The 16,298-nt window shown below is 36.1% G+C and overlaps 1 protein-coding gene across 10 annotated transcripts; it reads left to right on the forward strand.

Moving 5' to 3' along the window:
• The first annotated feature begins 2,034 nt into the window (after window positions 1-2,034).
• Window positions 2,035-14,507, forward strand: LOC112503041 (putative pentatricopeptide repeat-containing protein At4g17915). 10 transcript variants are annotated; one of them, XM_025107106.1, is made up of 11 exons: window positions 2,035-2,120; window positions 5,792-5,865; window positions 5,989-6,066; window positions 6,559-6,610; window positions 6,718-6,778; window positions 6,856-8,193; window positions 10,197-10,216; window positions 10,345-10,417; window positions 10,508-11,348; window positions 12,341-12,427; window positions 13,060-13,273. In XM_025107106.1, the coding sequence occupies exon 6, from the start codon at window positions 6,876-6,878 to the stop codon at window positions 8,046-8,048; it is 1,173 nt and encodes a 390-aa protein (XP_024962874.1). In that variant the 5' UTR covers window positions 2,035-2,120; window positions 5,792-5,865; window positions 5,989-6,066; window positions 6,559-6,610; window positions 6,718-6,778; window positions 6,856-6,875; the 3' UTR covers window positions 8,049-8,193; window positions 10,197-10,216; window positions 10,345-10,417; window positions 10,508-11,348; window positions 12,341-12,427; window positions 13,060-13,273. The 10 variants fall into 10 exon arrangements, with proteins under 10 accessions (XP_024962874.1, XP_024962870.1, XP_024962869.1 ...); XM_025107102.1 differs by adding an exon at window positions 14,468-14,507 and having other exon boundaries at window positions 6,559-8,193; window positions 13,060-13,159; XM_025107101.1 differs by having other exon boundaries at window positions 6,559-8,193; window positions 10,508-10,596; window positions 11,202-11,348.
• Window positions 14,508-16,298: the final 1,791 nt, after the last annotated feature.

Below are 16,298 nucleotides of genomic sequence, written 5' to 3' on the forward strand. Positions count from 1 at the left end.
ATAAGTGGATTTGCAAAGATCTACTTACAATTTCATGAATTGACGGCTTATGCAAAGAATTTCATTCATTCTTATGTATGATGGAATGATTCTCATTTCATCATAAGGGGGAGTATATAATAATGAAATATTCATTTTCGAACATTATAAAGGGAATCTGATGTAAAGATCAAGGGGGAGTAACTTCGAAATTGGTAAAACTCAAAAGAAGTGCGACTAGAGATGATTACGAAGATTATTCCGATGCTAAAAAGTCTGAGAGATGTTGAATGTGAAGATCCATTTTACAACAGTTTACTGAAGATTGTTTCTGAAGTTTGTTATTGTTTCTGATCTACATTGTCAAAAAGAGAAGATCATCGTGGTTCTACATTCGAGGGAGAGAATGTTAGAAGATCTTTCTCAACAGATAATTGTCTGAAGATTTCAAGTGAAGATTGTTTTTGATGTTTCTGAAGAAGTCATAAAGAACATAAAGAGACAAAGTTCAAACGAAATTCATTGCGCGCAAATTCTTTCAAGTCTGAATACAAAGAGGGAGAATGTTAGGACTGAAAGTCAGTGTAAAATTGTATTCGTCTTGAAAGTTACTATTGTCTATAATTAAAATAGACATCGTGTTTGACTTTGTATGTAATGTTTGACTTTGACTAGGACTTTATAGTTTAACCCTATAAATAGGATGAAGTCTTGTAATCTTAGTAATGTGCTCATTTGTAATATTCATATACGTAATAGAAGAGTTGATCACACTTTGAAGATTGACTTTTTCCTTCTTCTCCATCTCTATGATATTTTTATAGATATTATCAGATCTGTCATTGTTGTAAAGCTCATATGAAGATTGATAATTGTTAGGGACTATCACAACATCAACAAAATATATATTTTTACCAAAAATTACTTTTTATTAAGGGGGTGTTTGGGATTGCTTATTTAAAACAACTTATGTTTTTTTTGTAAAAGTGCTTATTAACTTATGTGGTATCAAACCGGAGTTTTGTAAAAAGTTTTTGGATTAGCTTGTAGCGGTACCAAACTGCAATAAGCTGATAAGTTGTTTTTTAGTGTTTGACAAATTTTGCTTATATATGTAAAATGACCAAAAAGGACAATCTTCCAAATCCCAAATTACAACGAGATTAAAATTAGAAACGGAGAAACATAGATGATGACCCCTATGAAGGTTGTGAGGGTCTGCGACAGCAGCGTTGGAACTCCATGGACCTTCTGGAAGCTTCGTGGAAGGATCCCTCTCGATGAGGTGGAGATAGAAAGATGGCGATTGCCTCAACCATATCACCTTGAATTCAAATTTAGGGCTTTCTATTCGTTCGAATCCAAATATCTGTATATTTATATATCTCTTCAAATCAAGTATCGTATCGGTTGTGTAGAACCGTATCGGTTCGTACTGGTGGGTTAGGGTAGACGATTATGGTTTCGTGAAGAGATATATATGGAGAAGAGATATCGATGATGATGATGATAATCGGAAGGGTAGACGGTGATGGTTCCGTGAAGAGATATCTGGAGAAAGATATCGATGAGAGATGTATGTGCTGTGTGTATATATGTGCTGTGTTCTGTTCTTGAAGATGATGATGAGATGTATGTGCTGTGTTCTGATCGTGAAGATGATGATGAGATGTATACGCTGCATATTAGAGATAGATGTTACACAGAGTTAAAATGGTAAACCGGTAATAAGTCGATTTTCATAAGTCACTACAGATTAACTTATCAAAAACTGCTTATTACCGGTTTGGCACCGATATAAGCATTTTTTTTCCTTACCCAAACACTAGAAAACTGTTTATCTCCGATGCCATACTGAAATAAGTTAATAAGCCCCTTTGATAAGCAATCCCAAACACCCCTAATTTTAATACAGATTTTCTGCAAAATAAAAGGGAAAAATAATACCAAACCAGGATTTCTGATACACACAAAAAAAAGCGAGGACTTTTGGCTGCAATTGCATCGACAACAATTACCCCAGTAGACGGCCCAGTCTCACTCTCGTTGCTCCGTCGCCGTCCTCCTTCTCGTCTGCTCGTCGTCGGCTCGTCACCACCGTCGCTGTCTTGCCTCTATCTCTTCAACGTTCGGTTACAAAGGTATTTTCTTCTTAATCCGGTAAATAACATCCATTTATTCAAGCTTCGGTGCAAGTATCATAGAATCTAAGCACCACGAATTTGTTGGGATCTGGAAAAAATGGTTTTCGCAAATTGTCTGTCTGAACTCGTTTTCTTGACGACAAAATCACCTAAATCCCAGAAATGACAGATCTGCCAAGTAAAAGCAAAATTAGTATCATATCAGGATTTAGGAAACCCTAAAATAGTAGCAAATCTACGACATTGCTGATAAGTGGACAATACAAATCACGGCTAGGAGCGAGTAATAGTTATAACGGCCACTTAAACAGAGAAAACATTGTAATTGGCATCACAACTAACTCTAGACCAATTGCAAGGATTAACTTGATTCTGGTTCCGGTCTCTGAGCTGATTAGGTAACTTTAGACCAAATGCAAGGATTACCATTTAGTCAAACATTTATATCATGTCTAATCATTATACCTTTGTGAATGAGTCATTTGCTCTGGTTGACAGAATTTGTAGAAATCATGTCATCATCAGTTCGTCACTTTGCTGTAGTTTTCTTCATTTCTGTATGACAGTGTGAAAACCTTTTACCACATTATCTTAATTTTAGTTTGTTTTGTGAATTTTGTAGCTACGGACTGTAATCATTTGATAGTACTTGTTAATATATGGAGGGTTTACATGGACTTGTTCATGTGTATTGCTTCCCTTAGGATTTGGTTAATTGAATTAGAGAATAGATTTTCACAAAGTAGAACTTTGGGCCTAAGGATATTCACTAGATTTCAAATTAGATCACCATAATTCAACAAAAATACAACGTATCAGATGTGAAAGTGATTCTCATTGTATAAACGAGTTGCTAATGGATAGAAATGGTTTAGCAGTTTCGTTTGAGTTGCTAAAACTCGTGGTGGGTTATTGGATGATGGTAATGTGACCCATTAAATTCATAGTAGATACATGAGTTTTGACCTAACTAAATGAAATTCGTAATAGGTATATTTGTTTTAAGTTTAGGTGTTTTTGGACAACAAACTAGATACACACATCCACTCACAAATCCATGTCTCCAATGAGACCTACTAGGGGTTAGGATGTTTATTTGGCACCTTCAATGACATTGGGATAAAGGCCTTCAGATTGTTTTGAATATAGGTTGATGCAAATGAGAATGGGGGTTGAATATATATTCTTCATAAGTTCTCTCTTGCTTACAATATGAAGAAGAACACATCGCTTTGATGCAAATGAGAATGGGGTTGCAATTTGGACCATGTGGCTATGTGTCTGCGGTCTGCCAAATAATGATGAGAACCAAGACCTCAATAGCCTTGGGGTTAGAAGTTTGATCAAGTTGTGCATTACAGTTTCAAGGTCATGTCCGTAAAAAGCCAAAAAAGGACGGTGAGGCCTTTTTTGCAACAAATTTACATTAAGGTGACCAAATTTGGTTTTCATATTGAATTCTTAATTTTAAAGCTAATCATAGTTGAAAATTCAAATACTAACTCCATTTTTCAAGCCTATTATTACATAATTAGAGTTCTAAAATTCAAATCGGAGGTTTCAAAACAAATTGTTTGATAAATCTTAATAGAAGTCTTCGATCGAAAATTTCATAAATGTAAAGTTCAATGTGGAATAATAAACCAATAGAGGGCTACCTGGTAGTTGAAAAATAGTGGTCGAGGAATAGTAAGGTCACTGTTGTGGGAGAAAATGGCCCATGCCGGAAAAGGGATCACTGAAGTAGCCATCATGAAGAGGGAGATAAAAGTGAGAAATCTTTGTTTCTCTAATTCTATGATATGATAATTAAAATATACTTTTGGTGGTTAAGGAAAGTGTCCCAATTACATGTTGAAGTAATAAAGTTAAAGAGTTGAAGTTTTGAATTGAAAGAGCTTCATTCCCAATGAAAACCTTAGGTGGCGTTTGGTTCGCAGAATGTTTTTGGATGGAATGAAATCTGTTAAAGGAATTTGACTTTGAAGGAATTGGAATGGAATGTTGCAGGTTTGACCACTTGTTTGGTTGGCAGACATTGGAACAAAATCTGTTAAGGAATTAGAATGTGTCTGTTTGGTTCATAGAGTGCAGCTTTGGAATTGGAATGAAATATTGGTAAATGATCAAAATGCCCTTTTTTGAAAATTTTAATTTTTTAAAACTAAAAATACTTTAATAAAATAATTATTTAATATGTAAAACAATATAAAACACACAACCCAAATATAACCATAAGCCAAACGACGTTACTAAATCAACGGTGGTCGGTGGTGGTTCAGATCGGTGGTGGTCCACAGTGGTTCAAATGGCGGTGGTCCACAGTGATTCAGATCGATGGTGGTCCGCAGTGGTTCAGATGGAGGTGGTCAACGGTGGTTCAAATCGACGGTGGTGGCGGTGGTTCAGATCGGTGGTTGTTCAAATCGTTGGTGGTCAGCGGTGATTTAGATCGGTGGTAGTCGCGGGTGGTCGACAGTGGTTTAGATCGGTGGTGGTCTGTGGTGCTTCAGGTGGCGGTGGTTGGATGTGGTTCAGATCGGTGATAGTCGGCGGTGGCTGGTGGTGATTCAGATCGATAGTAGTTAGTGGTGGTTCAGATCAATGGTGGTCCGTGGTGGTTCAGATGGCGATGGTCCACAGTGGTTCAGATCAGTGGGGGTCCATGGTGGTTCAGATCAACGGTGGTTGGCGGTTGTTCAGATTGGTAGTAGTCGGCGGTGGTTCAGATTGGTGGTAGATGATGATGGTCGGCGATGGTTCAGATGGCGGTGGTCGGCAGTGATTCAGATCGACGGTGGTCGGTGGTCGACGAAGGTCATATTGGGTTTTATGAGATTAGAGTATATTGGGTTAAAAGCATATTTGGTATTATGAAAATAGAGAATTCCATTCCATCAAAATACCATGTAGTTGCTAAGGAATGTTAAATTTCTTTATTTGTGGAAGTTGTAGGATTTTGAAATTCCTTTTATAAAAAAGAATGAACCAAACGAGAGAATGAAATTTGGTTGATGGAATTCAACATTCCAATTCCAATCATATTCCTTCAGAATTTGCGAACCAAACGCCCCCATATATACTGCTTCATCTTACAAGTTTAGGGCCCCATTATGTTATAGTCCTTCCATCCTCAAAGTTGAGTCCATTTTACAATGTAGGGGCTCAAAAACAAAATGTTTTGGACAAAAATTCTCGTTGATTAAATACGTTAACCAAACGACTCTTTCCAATCTTTTATATTTTTTCTTAATGTTAAACTTTAACTAGGAATCTTATTTTGTGATAAAGAAATTATATAAAGCCGACTCTTCTTTCGGAACAAAGGGAATATTAAATTATACAATTATAATTGCATTATATCCGTCAATATTTTTTTTCATAAAATGCATGCCAATTAATGAGGATGGCATTTGATCTAGGATTGGTGCCTTGGTGGAATATGTTTACTCAATCATTTAGTGATCAATCATCTAAGAAATCCTCGTCAATTGTGATGCAAACGCATACCATTATCACAAGCAACTATCTTGTTTCTTACATATATACTTGTTTTTGAATCTGTGAAGTCATTTCCTTCATGTTCTAATATGCAATGGAAGAAAATAGTAGTAGCCATCTTTGGCTTCAATACGAATACTCTGTCATATTTCACTAATGTTTTTCAGAATTTTACACTTCCTTCTAAAAGGATCTTCAGAGGGGAACTGGGTTGTTGATAACCAAACATGCATATAATCTGGTAAGAGTTTATCTGGAAGGTTATTGCTTCATTTTGGTCACAATTGATTCTTTGTTCACTATTCATAATTCTCTTGAATTCCTTGGATACTTTATCCCTTGTATCCCGTTGTTGCTGATGCAGGAAACTTTTGACGACACTCTATTGACAGCCACAGAGAAGAGGCAGAAAAGGAACAGGAGAACAATAGCAGATGTCACTGTATGATGGTTTTTTTTATTTTACCTAAATTTCTTTAGTCTAGGGTATTACGGTTTTATATGGCTCTCTACTCGCTATTTCCATTGATTAAGATATTAATAAATAATGCAAAATGGGCTGAACAAAAGGAAACCCTAATAAGTACCAAAATGCAAAGTATATATCAGAATGACATGATAATCTTGTACATCTAACAAAACTACCATCTTATTTTGCTTGTTTTAAGAATTACCTCTCACCCACCTGCTTTGGAGAGAGGAGCATCCAATCCGTACCTAGGTACAGGAAGCTGATCTGCCATATGCACTTCCTCCCAGCTGACCGATTTCTGGGAGTCGGAGGAAGATCTCATCTTAAGATGATGAGGGGTCGCTCCTGTAGTTGCTTGTCAGTCCGAGTGAAAGAGTCAACTGCTTGCTCCTTGCGCTGTACCGGTTTGGAATGAGAGCCTTCATGTCAGCCTTCTCACCCATGGAGTCCCTCTTTTTGCAGGTCATTGGCTGAAGTTCGTTTTACGTTCGTACAGATATGTCTATGTTCTGACGTAAGTATATGAGATTTTTCTGTTTGAGGTCACGGTTTGGATACCCCCGGCAGTAATCTGGACAATGGTTTGTAAATTATCAACAAGGCTGATGAATATATGTGTAGTTTCCTTTTGTAAAGTCCAACAGTTGGAGAAAGCTGAAGCCGTTATTGTTGATGCTATAAGGTTAGGAACACTACCGGATGTTGTTACTTACAACACATTGGTTGCTGCATATTGTCGTTTTGTTGACTTTGATGCAGGCTGTTCAGTCCTACATAGGATGAGAGAGGCAGACATATATCCAGATGTAGTTACATATAATTCTTTGATAGCTGGCGCTTCGAACCATTGCTTACTTTCGAGATGTTTGGATCTGTTTGATGAAATGATTAAGATGGGAATTCCACCTGATATTTGGAGTTACAATACTCTAATGCATTGCTTTTTTAGATTAGGAAAGCCTGAGGAGGCCAACAAAGTTTTCCAGGATATTGTTATGAGCAAACTTTCTCCTTGTTCAACCACATTCAATACTATGCTCAATGGTCTCTGCAAGAATGGGTATACAGCTAACGCGTTGATGTTATTCCGGAGTTTGCAGCGGCATGGATTCATTCCTCAATTATTAACATACAACATATTGATAGACGGGCTTTGCAAATCAGGCTGGTTGCGTGCAGCAAGAACGGTCCTCAAGGAGCTTGGGCAATCAGGCCTTGCGCCTAATGCCAGTACTTACACAACAGTGATGAAATATTGTTTCCGAGCAAGAAAATTCCAAGAAGGAATTGAAGTCTTCCATGAGATGAAAGATAAAGGATATACGTATGATGCGTTCGCATACTGCACCGTCAGCAGTGCTTTTGCTAAAACTGGTAGACTAGAAGAAGCACATAGATGTTTTGATTTGATGGTTGAAAAGGGCATTGAACTTGATATTGTGTCCTACAATATCTTGGTTAATATGTATTGCTTAGAAGGTCGGTTGGAAGAAGTCTATGACTTGTTGTATGAGATCGAAGAAGCAGGGTTAAAATGTGATCAATATACACATACTACACTAATTGACGGGCTCTGCAGAGCAGGTAACATCGATGGTGCACTAAAACATCTGAAATATATGGATATGTTGGGTTTTGATTCTAATTTAGTTGCATACAATTGCATGGTTGATCGGTTATGTAAAGCTGGTTACACTAATAATGCTTTGAAGATTTTTGAGACAATGGAGGTTAAAGACTGTATTACCTACACCTCCTTGGTGCATAACCTCTGCAAGGAAAGGAGATTTTTGCATGCATCGAAGCTTTTGTTAGCTTGTTTAAATCAGGGAATGAAGGTGCCTAGACCTACCCAAAGGGTTGTTGTCAAAGGTCTTCATAGGTCAGGTTTATACTCAGAAGCAAGGATGCTTCAATCGAAAATACGAGTGGCTAAATTCTGCACTAATTAAAGGATCAGTTGTTGAAAAGGGAACATTACAGAACCATGTTTATCATTTTAGCAAATACTTCTGCGCAAAAGAATCCCAATGGCTTTGCAGGGAACGCCTAATGTTCAGATGTGTTCACACCTTACAGGGGTTCTTTTTCTGTGAGGTAAAGCATAATTGCTTTTCAATGTCTTGTAGTAATCATGTCACTTTTTTGCTCCTGATATCTCTATTTTTGGTCAGTGACTTTAGTTTAATGTACGTTATATATCTGATATGATGAGCATCCCTAAAGATGTACCTGATGTTGAGGGTACTAGCAGTTGTATGTCAAAACCAACTGTTTTCTAGTAGAAGATCAGATTTGATTACGTTTTTGGTCCAAGAAACTGGTATACCCCGATGCTGCTATTAGATAGAGAGAAGGGGGTACAGATTGTGGTGGGCATGAATTGATTGAGGTTGTTTGTAAGGAAGGCAACATTGCTGTTTCTTCTTCACTATGCTGTTTGTCAAAAGCACTTAGCACGTTGTCATATTCTTTTGGTTTTAAATGCATTATTGGGAAGGCATAAGGGTAAAGATGGAACCTAATGCAATTTGATGCAGAACGGAGTGGATCGAGTGCTTTTGTAATTGTAGTGAGGATAGGCATAATTATCATCATAAATAAGTTGTTGATGCAAATAATCTGGATTCAAGCATCAGGTTTTTTGTAGATAGAGACTATATGCTATTGAAAAATTAATGATTAATTTCTTTTTTATTACTGTTAATGCCATATAAATCATCTTCATGCATGCACTTTGATGACTGGGATTTGATGAGGTCTGATAGAACTTCAGATTCTTTGTAGCTGAAATAGATCCCAACACTAAATGATCTACTCCCATATATATAGCAGAAAACTATTATTGTTCAGTTATTGGATTATTACATAATTTTGTCCTTGGTGGTTTGTAGATAAGTGTAACCTTTAAGATGGTGTTAATTAGTGTGTTTTCTCAGATTGTGTGTTCTCTTGTATATGAAGTTTCTAGTGATGCTATGCCTATCATCAATGGGTTTTCTTTTCATTTCAGGTATGTATTCTATTGAGTGGCTGGGGATTTGCTTAATCAGGTTGAATCCCCCACCCCCCCACCCCACCGCCAAAAATAAGAATTTTTTGGGAGTGGGACTAAACAATTTCTAATAGAATATATAATATAGTTGTTCAAAGGGTGGTTTGCTCCAGAATAACTTTTGTATGTACATAAGTTCCCCTACAAATCGTAGGTGGGGGTTGTGAGGGAGTGGGGATTTCTTTTATTTGAATGAAGTTATAAAAGAAAGATGGTAAGCGATGAAATAATGAGGCTGCATTGAATTCAGAGAGACACGATTGGAAATTTGAAGTAGGTGGTCGAAATATGTGGTATCGAACATATTTTTCATGATTGATGAACGTTCTCTTCCCACCTTGAAGTAGGATACAACGAATGATTACTTGGTTGCCGTTGTATATCACTGTGTGCTGGAACAAGTAAAGTCTGTTTGAACTCTCATGGAAAGCGTCTTAATCTGAATAGGTGGTGCTTGTCCATCACATTATCATCAATTCATTGCCAGATCCATAGTAACAAGGTTGGAACACCTGTTCTTGGATTCAATAAACAATAATCCTGGAGAAACACTCTTGTGGGTTAGCTCAACTGGTAAGATATTGGGTTTGCTCCCCAGAGCTCACTAGTTCAAATCCCCCACTAGGGTTTGCCTGCGTGTTAACTTCAGGGCCCATGAGATTAGTCGAGGTGCATGCAAGCTGGTCAGGACACCCACGATTACAAAAATAAAGACCTATGTATCATTAATACTTCTGAGGTTTATTAAACCGAATTCTTTTACTCATTTTATTGGGTTCACTAACACAGGCTAACCACAGGAAATGCAATGAAGTAAAATTTATGCTCAACTTAAGTTCAAATTTACTTTTAAAGAAAATTCAGATGCGAGTTTTGTACAACATATCATGCTTGATGGATCATCAGAGATGTCAGTTTATCTTATTTCTATCAGCTGTGTGTTGTTGGCTGTTTATTTGCATTTTAAGTTACAATTTCATCAAACTTGAAGAGTATTCGACTTCTTAGAGCTGAGCATAACAGCTTCCATGATCCATCCAAACAGATCTGCAGAAATTGATGAAGGTACTCATACTGTTACATCCGATTCTAATCTTATTATGTAGTGTTCATTCTTCTTATCTTCATTGGTTCTGTTCACTTGGGTTTTTGGGGAATTGCTTATACATTTTCTCCAAATCTTCTTTTTACAGGGGTCTCTATGCTTTTTGATTGTGGTACAACTACTGTATTTAGGACGCCTGCTTCATGATGTCATCCAATATGGTAAATGTATCTTAATTCTTTAACATGATATGATATGATGGAGCCTTGAGTTTCCAATGTGCTAACTTGCTAAGCACATGTTGATTTCAGGTTCTTATGAACACATAATCTTGTTGGTTTGGATGCCGTTAGCTCCATCTGCTACTCAACTTGGAACGAAGCTATAATGGTGAAGTTAGGTAACGCTACATTTATTCAATCATTATAATTTGTCATTATTGACCGACTTTTTGAATTTTTGTAATTGGCCTTTCATAGCAAACTTCCCATTCTTGTGAAAATGCTAAGAAATAAATCCAGAGATTCGCTTGATACATAGGCAAATAGGCATAGCTTAAAAAAGTTTTTAACTAATCAAATACCTAAAAGTACCAACAGAATCAACCCGAGATATTTTGTAATAATTGCCAAGGGGTAAATTGGTAAATGTGGATTGGAATCCTTCCTGAAAAGAAAATTTGCATTTTATTGGGACAACCCAGAAGAGAATGTGTTGATGTAAATGCGAGAATGAGTGAATTTGGACATAGTATGAAAATGTAAATGCAAAACAACCATCATATTTGATGGCTTTTGTTCAAAATTGTTCTTTCTGACGAACTGTTATATTCTCGTATTTTTGCAAGTATGATGGTTTGTTTGAAATGAACATCCAAGTATGATATCAAAAAAGTGAATGACTGCCTTTTTAAGTATCCAGAATTGCATGTGTTTACATTCGCAGAAACAGCAAGTTGTTGACTTGTTCTCTTATATTCTTTTTTTTTTGATGAACTTGATTTAGGCAATCGTTGTATGCATATACATACTACACGAAGATAAAGAGACATATGTTATGGAATCCATTCATCAAGAATATGATTCATGTGAATGAATGAGGATTTTGTCATGGAGCCAGGTGACTTCAAAGCAAGAGGCATTCAACTCTAAGGTTCTATTTCTTTTCCTCTTGATGAATATTATGTTCATCATAAAAAGAATATATAAGGGAACAAGTCAACAACCTGCTATTTATGCGAAAATGTAAACATATGCAATTCTAGATACTTAAAAAGGCAGTCATTCACTTTTTGGATATCATACTTAGATGTTCATTTCAAACAAACCATCATACTTGCAAAAATACGAGAATATAACAGTTTGTCAGAAAGAACAATTTTGAACAAAAGCCATCGAATATGATGGTTGTTTTGCATTTACATTTTCACAATATGTCCAAATTCACTCATTCTCGCATTTACATCAACACATTCTCTTCTGGGTTATCCCAAGAAAATGCAAATTTTCTTTTCAGGAAGGATTCCAATCCACACTTACCAATTTACCTTTTGGCAATTATTACAAAATATATCGGGTTGATTCTTTTGGTACTTGTAGGTATTTGATTAGTTAAAAGCTTTTTTAAGCTATGCCTATGTATCAAGTGAATCTTTGCATTTATTTCTTAGCATTTTCACAAGAATGGGTAGTTTGCTATATAAGGCCAATTACAAAAATTCAAAAAGTCAGTCAATAGTGCCAAATTATAATGATTGAGCGTTACCTAACTTCACCATGATAGCTTCGTTCCAAGTTAAGTAGCAGATGGAGCTAACGGCATCCAAACCAACAAGATTATGTGTTCATAAGAACCTGAAATCAACATGTGCTTAGCAAGTTAGCACATTGGAAACTCAAGGCTCCATCATATATATCATCTAAACAACCTTAAATGCATAAGGTACTATCTTTTGATGCACAAAGTCTTAGGGCTTGTTTGTTTAAAAAAAACACTTCATATCTCTTAAATCTGAATCGGTCAGACGTTTTTATTTTCAGACCGTTTGTTTTTTGTAAATAAAAGCTGAAAAGCTCTTATTTTACTCTGAAAAATAAGTGATAACCTAATCACTTAAATCCTCTTAATCACTCCCTCGACTCCAGATCCAGTCCTCCAAATCTATCTCCCAAGACGTTCAATCTCCAAATCGATCACGACCCAAATCGATCCACACACTCTCGATCTCCAAGGTATGTTCATCTCCTTCTTGATTTCTGTTTTGATCAAGGTTCGAGCCCTGTGGTTCGTCCCGCCCTGTTTGTTCGTCTAGATATAAATGGCAACTTGTGAACATATATTGAGACGATGATTGGGAATAGGAGTTTTGGGAGTGAATGAAAATTACCCAAACAGGACCTGTGGTTCGTTCCTGTTTGTTCGTCCCTGTGGTTCAGTCTTGATTCAAGTATTTAACCCTGTTGTGTCGCAATTGATTGTTGATTTTGCAATGATGATATTAGATATGTTTATGCAAGTGTTTCTGGACCCCAATCGGTGGCCTAGGAAAGGAATTGAACCCAAATTAGTTCATAATTTGGAGTGAATGATTTCCCATTACAATCCCAAACCCTTAATCCCATGCTATCAAACTACATTTGGTCTTGTTCTTGTGGGGGTTACTTTGAGTCTTTATATTTGTTGATCATGTTAATTCATTCGTAATTGAGAAGTCAAATCTTGATAAAGAAGATGAAAATTCATGATATATATTTATATATACATTGAGAGAGAGAGAGACAGAGAGAGATTCCATCTAACAGTATGGATTGTAGAAGTTGATCTCTAGATACTGTGTTCACTTGTTGTTCGATTTGATTTACAGGAGATCCGTTTTGGTTCTTTGACGTCCTGTTTCTTGATCTTTAGATGCAAATTTTCAGATCAGTTTCCAGTTGCATCTGCAAAATTTTCGAATTCATGGGGTCAGTGTTCGCCTCTTTCCTTTTCTCTTCTTTGTTTGCATGTGTAGATTGAAAAATTGTATCATGTATCAAATACTACGAATGTTCTATGAGTAACTGAAATAACATTTTATATTTAGAGGATCCTTGCTTACATGTATGAACCTTTTGATTCCTTTTGCAAATTGTAGAATATGAGATAACATTCTTATTCATGAATTCAAAAAGGAACTTCTTATTATATGGACTGATACTTGGAAGAAACTCTTGATGTTGTTAGCCAAAATGCGTTGCTTCAATTATTATTACTATTCTTTTTGGGGCAGGGGGGTGGATTGAGAGGAGAGGTTTACCATGTACATAGGAAAATGTTCAGTGTAGTGTGAAGTATGATTACGCTTCGACCTTATAGGGTAATGGTTGAAAATATAAAAGATTGGAAAAAGGAACAAATTGGAAGTATGGAGAGAGGGGGGTGGGGTGGGTTTGAAATTCATTTTTATTTTTATCATGGTAGTTTTCATTTTCTTTGAAGCTTGGGGGTAAGAGGAGGCTAGTCTCTTACATTCTTTACCTTGTAATTAACTACAACCAAACAGCTATTAGTTTTTCCAGTGAGCTTCAAGCTCAACTTTTCTAAATGTACGGAATCTCATTCCTTGGCTGTGGTGTAAGCAAAAATGACAATCAATCTGGACTTGGGTTGTACTTGGGTAGTGATGAGATCTTGGTTTTTTTTTCCTTTCGCAAAGAATCTTGATATTGGAAAAGAAGCCATGCATATGGTGTCTATTTGTTTAGTCAAGCAGACTATTGAGAAATAAACCTTTTTGTTTGATATCTGAAGCTTATGTTGTGTTCTTATTCATTTGGTTATGAAAAGGTTGAGGGTAAATCTAAGTTTTATACATGTAAGATGTTAATGGTCATTCATCTATTTCCTTTTGTCATTATTCCTTAGGTTGTGAGATTTCTATAGAACTGTCTTTCTATGAGGTAGTAAAATCAGGTATTTCACACAATGGCATAGGGCAGAATGTGCATGTTTGTTCTATGTTAAATATTTTAGAATCGGAGAAATCATGGATATATGCAAATTTGTCTCTTGAACTCTTATTGCTGAATTTCTTAGCCATGTGTTCTAACTGCATTACTTTCTAACATCTTATAGACACATATACTTGGCCATGTCATGTTGCACTACAACTTGCTAAACCTCTGGTTTGTTGGACCATGAATTTTTAGAATACAGTTTGAAAGTAAGCCTGTGTGAAAAAACTTTTTCCAACATATGATGACTGCATCTGTTCTGTCTATCTGCAATTTCAGTTGTCTTCCCTTTGGATTTGCAAGTTGCGACATCCCATGATGCCAAACAGAGTATAACATTGTAAATCCAAAATATGTATAGAACCAATTTATGATATTTTATTGCATATTCATCCCCTTGTGTGGTGTACAGATCATTGAACATTTGAGCCTCAGTATCTTCCGAATCTGTGGCATTGGTTCAAATAGTCAAAAATAGAACTTGATATTTAAGAATTATAAGGATTGGTTCCATATTTGTAGCTTTAGTTTCACAAAGTAAATTTCAAATATCACAAAGAATAGGAACCCTACCATATTGCAAACAGCAGGATTATAAAGAAAACTTGTGAAATTGAATTTATCCTAATCATTTTTATGGTTGTAAACCTTATTTGCAACAGAGCAATGGTGTCTTGGATGTCGTACTAAGGCCCCACTTGTAACTACTGATAACAGGTGTTCTTGGAAAAAGTACAGATACGAATAAACCTAGTAGTATATTAGAGGAATTTTGGAGCACTAGCACTAGCACGTATGAGATGGATAATAGTGCACCTCAGTCTCAGTAAGCGCCTCATCAACTAGCAACCTGGCAGCTGATGCCCATTGAATCGTAGTTTACAAATAGTTTAAATGATTGGATATTTCAATTGAATTTAATTAAAATGAATTGATTCAAACTTCAGACGCTTGTCAGTTTACAAAAACAAACATTTTTATTGATTCAGATTTTAGACTTCAGACGTTTGTCAATTTAGAAAAACAAACCGTTTGAATGATTCAGATTTTAGATTTCAGCAACACCTCTTATAAATCATAAGTGAAATCAGACTTCAGCATCTCTTAAAAAATAAACGTCATCTGAGAGTTTATTAACGATCACTTTATTATTGTTTTTCTTTTCTTTCTTTGTATTATCATTATATTTACAAATCAAATTAATTATGTTTAATAGTACTTTCTAATAATTGACATCGTTCAACTATTGGATGATTCTCTGTATAAGATGGTGTTTTATATTAATTCTATAAACGAGTTGGATTAAAGATGTCAAATACCAAAATTATGAACAAAATGAATGATAAATATCTTACTCTGATAGACGATCAATGAGGGCGAGTGCCCAAATAAAGTTGAAATACCTTACTCTGATAGATCATCAATGAGGGCGAGTGCCGAAACAGTCACTCCGGCAACCTTTCCAGTTCAAGGGTAACAAGTATGAGATTTTGAATTTTTAAGTTACGTTATAAAAAAGCTCAATCATTCGTAAAAAATCTACTTCCGATGTCCAAAGTTATGCCACAAGTGACGTTTTTTTGGCCATTTGGAGCCAAAATGGATGGCTTTTCCAGGTTGTTGGATTGCACCCAAAACTACTTTTATGGCCTCTTTCTCCCTTGACAACTGGATAATAAAGTTATAGCAAAATGCATGAGATACCAATAAACTTTACAAAATTTAAAATTATTTTTATTAGGATACTTTACTTTGAGATGAGATGCCCAAAGTCTAAAAATTCCCCATTCCATTCAGCACACCTTCCCGAGGTTGACTCGGATCTTGTTTTCGGGGATGGATAGAATCCTCCAATAATAGTTAGCAGTACTAAACAAGCGAGCCATCGGTTTGGGGAATTCGATCTCTTCAATCTCAGGACACCATCTAATGATCCATTATCGTAATGGATAACTAGTTATCTTATAAACCAGATGTATGAACACCAAAGTAGGAGCCAGGGTCAAGCATCATGTCAATCGGTTGCCATCAAGTAAGAAGGTGGAAGAATAAAAGGCTGCAAATGCCAAAAGAAACCCCCATGAGGCCCATAACAGTACACACAGATTCA

Source organism: Cynara cardunculus, unplaced genomic scaffold (genome assembly GCF_001531365.2).
Source record: "Cynara cardunculus var. scolymus isolate 2C unplaced genomic scaffold, CcrdV1 Un_Scaffold_2439, whole genome shotgun sequence".
NCBI lineage: Eukaryota > Viridiplantae > Streptophyta > Magnoliopsida > Asterales > Asteraceae > Cynara > Cynara cardunculus.